The sequence below is a fragment of the Mytilus californianus genome, unplaced genomic scaffold (assembly GCF_021869535.1).
Source record: "Mytilus californianus isolate M0D057914Y unplaced genomic scaffold, xbMytCali1.0.p SCAF_4, whole genome shotgun sequence".
NCBI classification, from domain to species: domain Eukaryota; kingdom Metazoa; phylum Mollusca; class Bivalvia; order Mytilida; family Mytilidae; genus Mytilus; species Mytilus californianus.
Genome location: NW_026262690.1, coordinates 91,063,934 through 91,071,202, shown reverse-complemented (window position 1 = coordinate 91,071,202; position 7,269 = coordinate 91,063,934). Strand labels below are relative to the sequence as shown.

At 29.4% G+C, this 7,269-nt stretch overlaps 1 protein-coding gene across 1 annotated transcript; it reads left to right on the top strand.

Annotated features, from left to right (window-relative positions):
- Positions 1–203: 203 nt before the first annotated feature.
- LOC127698815 (uncharacterized) lies at positions 204–7,049 on the top strand. Its single transcript, XM_052202502.1, has 4 exons — positions 204–569; positions 1,992–2,042; positions 2,794–3,573; positions 5,105–7,049. The coding sequence occupies exons 1-4, from the start codon at positions 300–302 to the stop codon at positions 5,153–5,155; spliced, it is 1,152 nt and encodes a 383-aa protein (XP_052058462.1). The 5' UTR covers positions 204–299; the 3' UTR covers positions 5,156–7,049.
- Positions 7,050–7,269: the final 220 nt, after the last annotated feature.

Genomic DNA, 7,269 nt, shown 5'->3' with positions numbered 1-7,269 from the left:
GTGAAGGTCAGAACCGATTGCACACATCAACATAAAATTAGAATGCAAATAAATGGATATTAAAATTATTTTATGCATTAACTTTACATGAAATAATAAATATATCAATAACATTTGAATATTTTTCTATATTTCTGTTGTATCATTCACATTTAATTTTCCTTCAGCGTTGTACATCAATTTTTCTTTCGCTAATCTCGGAAGTCTTCAATCCAATCAGAGAATTTTGCCGCTGGGCTGTCAAATTGTTTCCTGAGTCACTTCCTTGTTAATCAGACAGTTGTCCGTTTATTACAATTATGGATACCATCTCTGCTGCATATTTTGAATCTATAAACCCCCTTACACGTAAAATTGTTCAAGAAACGCGAATGGTCAAATCACTTTTCAATGAAAAATGGGAAACGTTTGATGAAAAAAGACAAGATGACATTCTTGATGATTACTTCGTCCATCCAGATGTCCGCGACAGATATAAAGATTATGGTAAAGGGGATGTATACCCAATATCTTATCCAGTTCTCAAGGTTCAGATGGGGGAAAAGATTGTTGTTGATGAAACAAATGATGTAAGAACAAAAATGCGTATAGCGTGTCACTACTAGTCAAGTCATAATGACATTGTATAACAGGGTTGATATTTCCTAAAATTTTATTAGAAGATTCCCTAAAAAATTTTCTGTCCAATAGAGGTCCATAATCTTAAGATGCTAAAATCCCTTTGAATGCTGAAATCAATCTAGAATGTACCGAAATCCTATTAAGTAATGTCAAACCTATCTGAAAATGAAGAAATCACTGTGATTATATAGAAAAATGAATTAAATTAAAATTTATTTTTAATGTACATTTTGTACCAACAGTGTACTTCAATTGTTATGAACAAACAAACAAATACACTTTATTTGCAAATCACAACTTCCAAAATGGGCAGAATATTTACAATATAATTGTTCAAACATAATATCAGTAAAATAAAAATAGGTTAAACAAATTATAACATTAGTTTTGATTCAATGGATTAACATCTAATATTAAAGTAAACATGGTAAATGAAATAAGTAATTTGTTATAATAAAAGATTATAATATAATGTGACCCATTGTTTGTTATTCTGGACCCTGTACTGGACAGCACACCTTAATGTAGCATATCATTATTAATTGAATGTTATTAATGTAAATGCATATATGATCATATATACATATATATCTATACATTTGTAACTCTATACAAGGCAATCTAATTTAATGTTGTTTTTCTATTTTTATTTAAAACCTCTAATCATTGCTAATGATTGACACTGTTTTTATCTTGATTTTCCATTAACCAAATAAAAAAGAGAATTAAGTTTTGAAATATTTTTATCTTTACTAAATATTTTGCTAAGAAAGAAACTTCCAACATTAACCAAAGCTTTACATGTTTAAAATAAGTGCATCTCATCTTCTATTTCCTCATTACAGAGTTTGCATATTCTATTTTCTAATATTAAAGTAACGACCTTTTTCTATTATTAAGATGCAGTTTATAATCTGTGGCCCCATATTGAACATTAAGAAAGTGTATATTAGTAGCAAACATTTTTTTTCAATATTAATACAAAAATAAGAAGATGTGGTATGATTACCAATGAGACAACACTCCACCAGAGATCAAATGACATAGAAATTAACAACTATAGGTGACAGAAAACTTACTATTTGCATACATTTAGAGCCGTCAACACAATCATAAAGTTTGTAGTCCATGGAGCAAAGTCTATTACTGTTTTATGTGCTTAAAAATTCCAGCAGCTTTTCAGTTGTTTGGACTTATCATCTCGATTTAAATTGTGCTTCTATCGTATAAGGATCATATTCACAGGGTATTACAAACTTAAACCGTTCATGTTATTCATGAATATCTCATTTCTTTCAATTGTACATATGTATTCCATCTTTAAAAAAAAAAAGCTGTGGCTTACTTAGAGTGTACATTTTTTGTTACAGTTTTGGACATGGCAAGATGAATTTTCTGGACCTTTTTCTTGGAAAACTAAGGTTTGTATGAAAAATCATGAATTATTAAAACTGATGGGAATTTTGAAATAGAAGACTGAAAGACCCCTCCTGATAACATGCACAAATATATCTGGAGACTTCACTAATTTCTTCACTTTCTTTTGAAAATGTAAAAATGGTTAACATTTTAGAATTGATTTGAGTATAATAGACCTAATGCTATTTGGGAATCTGCAACAATTGAACTATTGATGTCATTCAACAATCGCTTTTCCTTTGTGGTGTCAGACATTTGCTATTATGATGACAAACTTTTACGGGAACCTTTGTGATGTCCAGTAATGGCAGACAAATAGCGATAAGGTGTTTTGAAATTTAAGAATAAAAGTAGGTACATGATAAGGCCATTTTCCACTTTATCATGTTTATATTTTGAAAAAAAAAACATGATCAAGAAGTGTTTTAAAACTTTCATCCACCAAATGTTCACAAGACATTATTCCTTCAGATACCATTCATAATATATTTCAATTTAATTTTGTCTCGAATGTTTTGACCTTTAAACTCAATGCATTTAAGGGAATACTGGGAAAAATTTCAAAATTAATGTAAGTTGCTTTAGTTGTGGAAATTTAGAGTAGGCAGCAAGGCAGGAAACAGAAGTATTTTTTTTTTGCCTTAGATAAAAATGTACATGAGTTTTCAAAAGAAATTGATAAAGTTCTTCCTGCTCATCTGATATGTTCCTTTAAAATTATAATAACTAGTTCTTTAATCTTTTATCGTTTAGAGTCAACAGGATCTTACCTTATTAGACTTGGAACCAGAGCAGATGACAAAACAGTCCAAAACAAGAAGAAGAAGTTCCAAAGATTTGTCAGAAGAAGCATCACGAGAAGCACCAACAGAATTTAAAGTAATGGAACCAGGAAAAAGCTTCTGGTATTCGGAATTTCAAAACTTAAAAAATGTTGACTTAACCAAAGCACACAATGAAAAGGCTGATACTGTAAATCTCCTACCTCAGAAAAACGTAATTATAAAAAACGATAATTCTCCAGAAGAAATCAATTATGCATTTAATAGAGACAGCTTTATCGATACCGATGAACAAAAAGGTAGAAATAGTAAAACTGATCCAAGTTTCTATTCAGATAAGAAACCTGCTGAGCAAGGGATAGCATCAAACGGATCTGTTTCAAAAAGAAAACATGATATTGAAATGTCTGTGTTTGAAAACCCAATGATTTCACATGTAGTTGAGGATGAGGATAGCTTAAGTAGTGCAACAACTTCGCCATCACATCGTCCTTTATTGAAAGGTTTTAATACAGATGGGTCACCTTCCAGAAAACCATTATTGAAAGGGGACAGCCAGGAAAGTTATAGTTCTGGTAAATCTCAGTTGTACGAACCGCCAGCACAAAGTATTGATCATGACGACAGATTGGATGGTAGAACAAATGACAAATCTCATCTAGTTTCTAACGTGGATTATGAAGATACTGAATTGATAGCAGTAGATATGAACAAAGGGTCATACTCACTAAATGATTCACATGGTTCCATGGTAAGATTATTTTGTATTTTAACTTTGAATTTGATAAATACATGTAGGACCATAAAACCCCATAAATTCACCTATGAAAAAAATCCTGTATTTTCGCTCCTCTGACCTCATACATCAATAGTGTTTGCAAGATGTTGACAATAATTTTGTATCAAAATGAAGTGAATGTCTAGAAAAAGATAGGTTTATTGCATTTTGTACTTTATTTGCTTAAAATGTCAATGTAATAAAAATAATAACTAATCCAAGAATTCAAATCTAAACTATTATTCAACTTTATATGACCAAACAAGTGAGAGTATAACTATAGTTAGGTTTTGAGTTGAATATATTTTTTTGATTTGAATTCTTTGATTAGCTATTTTATACTATAAATGATAGTCTCTAGACTTATTGATTTCAATTTTCTCTATTAGTTTTCTATTACCAATCTGATTCAAATCACTGAAATTGTTACTGATCCCTTATCAAACATGTTTTAACGATTAAAGATACCAGATTTTGGGTACACACCATCAAGGAAAGCACCCCATGTTGTAGATCTACAATGTATATCTGTTTGAATTAATTATATCTTCTGTTTTTGTCAATAATCTAGGTGGACTTTTAGGTGACTTTTTGTAAATATATGTTTTACTTAAACCTAAGTATTTTCATGGATTTCTACATCTTTATTTCCTAATTAATAAATACATTTTACTTTCCTTCTATGTTACAAGCATGATTTATTTATTCATCTATGAGATTCTCAATTAGTTTAAAACTTGTAAGAGTTTAGGTAAAGCTTTTCCTTCTTTCAGTTTGATTCAATGCAGTTACAACTTATATAGCTACATACATGTACATGTATAAAACTATGCTATACACTTTTTACTTGTATATTTCTGGAATGTATAAGTGTGGATTCATTTATTTTTGTTTGTAGGTACCAATTTTCGTGGATTGAGGAAAAATTGTGTTTTTCATGGATATTTGGTTTCTTTGTTTTTCAAAATTTTGCTGAATACAAACCTTTACACAAATGTACACTTTGTTCAACATTTAAATGTATGGTCTACTTTTAACCATGAAGTTCACAAAAACTGGTACCTCATGAATAGTGACATGAGTAATGAAACCTCAGTATTTAAGCATAAGTATACATGTATATAATTAGGTCCTCCTAAAAGCTGATATTTTGACCTGATTTCTACTTTTACAAAACCAGACACCAACAATTCAAAATTTTTATTTACTAATTTATTGATAAGGCAAAAAAATAAGTCATAAATATGCATCCTATATGAATAAATTCATAAGTAAAATAGAAGATTTGTCCTTGTCCAGACAGCTATATTTAGTGGAGTACAATGTAGAGATGTATATGTATATAGTTTGTTGTTTTCCTTTTTCACAAAAATCTTAAGACATAATCAGCACTCAAAAAATTTCTTTGATATCTATGATACAAAAAGAAAGATAAAGAATATGGATTTTTTATTTGACTAACATGATACATCATAATTCAAATGATTTTTTTTTTTAATTTCAGAGTTCACTTAATCTTCAAAAAACTGGGTTTGATTTTCTTGACGAGTGGTAGAGAGACAGAGAAAAACAAAGCAGAAAGATCAGAAATGTTATCTTTTATTGAAAATTGTCTATATTATTGTAATATTTGCAATATGTCAAACTTTTCATGTTTGTTACTCTTTCATGTTTCAGAGAAGAAATTATTACACCTTACACTTTTTTGAACTGTCCTGATGTATTATAATTTCCATAAAGATAAAATTAAGAAAATTGATGGTTAGTGAAATTTATATGAAAATGCAACAGTACATGTACATGTATATGTAAATTTCACCAAGTTTCATTGGCAATTTGACTTATTCAAATGAAAAATGAGAAATAAAATGATAATTTACCAAAGATTAAGAGGTAATATCTTACCACTTGTGTGTGTTCAGCCAAATCATAGTTCATATTTAGCATGTTTATGTAGCATTTAGGCAATACCTGTTCAGAATGTAGCTTCATTTTATTTATTTCAAGTTGTTAGATTTTTTTTTACATTGTACATATATTTTGAAGAAAATTTAATATTGAAGATACTGTATATTTTATCAACATGATCAAGGATAAAAAATGTATTCCTGTTTCCAAAACTCCCCTAAGCCTAATTTTTATGCCCCTGCCGCTGAAGAGGGGCATTACATGTTACCCTTTCCCGTCCGTATGTCCCAAAATTGGTTTCTGTTCTCCAACTTTAGTTTGCCTCAACCAAATGTTATGAAACTTATACACTATAACTTAATGCTTATTACATTTGTACCACAAAACACAGATCAAGTTTATCATGTTGTATGCAAGCAGGGGCATCATCTGTGTCCCATGGGACACATTCTCCATTTATATGTATGCTTATATTAATATATTTGATGGCCTTGTTAATGTATTCCTAGTCAAGTGTCAACAGCAGGACCTTAGTAAAAATTAAGATTTTTTTTATTTTTACCTGGAAATAATAAATTATTATCAGCTGATTGAATTTTTATAGATCTGGATTTGATTAATGTGTATTTTTATAAATTAACTGAAATGACATGAAATTTTTTACCATAATTAAGGACAGGTATCAATTACCAAACTAGGACACATGCTTATTTCTATAAATATAAGACCACCTTGGACTTATGAATATCTGCTAGTTTTTGCAATAATAAGAGCAATAGTTCTTGCATCATGGCTTCAAGAGGAGTACAATAAATTGTAACCCTTGGATAGAGCTTCATTTCTTCTTGAGAATAAGCCACTAAGCCAATACATAATGTATTTTATTATATAATAATAATTACCTTACATTGATGTTTGATAAGGATTCCCATCATTTGATGGGCTGACAACAATGTTTGATGTTTTAAAGTTAAGATTTATATCTAAATAAAATGCAACACCATGACTGCACAGGCTCTTCATCACAAGATTACTACAATGTGTAACAATATTTTAAACAAAAAGAATAAAATTTTTATCAATAAGAAAGATTATCGTTGATAACATGACAAATGAATCAAAGTTTAATTAAAGTTAAATTTCTGGATGATGAATATACCGATAAACTTGACCATCAAATTTAAAAAAAAAGTATGGTGGCAAGAATTGCTACCCAGCAAGAACTACTCTTTGACCAGTAGTATTCTGTTTGCAAATATTGAAATAACAAGGAAGATGCACCTTTTATGTAAATTGTTAGAGGAAAGTGGTGAGGGAGGGGTTACTTGTTACCTTCATCTCAATGAACAAATCATTCAGTATTTTTTAATCAAATATTAGGTGTGCATTTACATAGATAATGTTTTTTATATACCAAATATTTGTTATGTAATTTATAGGTTGTATTTTTATTTATTATTTTTATACATGTAGTTTGTTATTATGTCTCAGTATATATATATATACAATAAATATTTCAATAAACATAGGCTTCAACAGTAGTTGTCTTTTGTCATATCTCAATATTCGTTGTCATTTAGACAGATCTCTTTTTAATTTTTCATGTTTTTAGACTTTGACCAATTGAAAGCTTGACTTATTGTAGACACCTTTCTGCTGCCTCACCTCTAAGATTTGCAGGACGTCACAGAGAGAATTTTCATTTCCTCTTGTTGCTAGGTAGGAGCCTGTGATTCAGTTGTATGTCATATTTGTTTTTTA

What these genes read in the sequence shown, in the direction of transcription:
- LOC127698815 (XM_052202502.1), top strand. Translation starts at nt 300, where the DNA reads ATGGATACCATCTCTGCTGCATATTTTGAATCTATAAACCCCCTTACA. An exon ending in CTTTTTCTTGGAAAACTAAG is followed by an intron (nt 2,043 to 2,793) that starts GTTTGTATGAAA and finishes TTTATCGTTTAG; the next exon opens with AGTCAACAGGATCTTACCTT. An exon ending in ATGATTCACATGGTTCCATG is followed by an intron (nt 3,574 to 5,104) that starts GTAAGATTATTT and finishes TTTTAATTTCAG; the next exon opens with AGTTCACTTAATCTTCAAAA.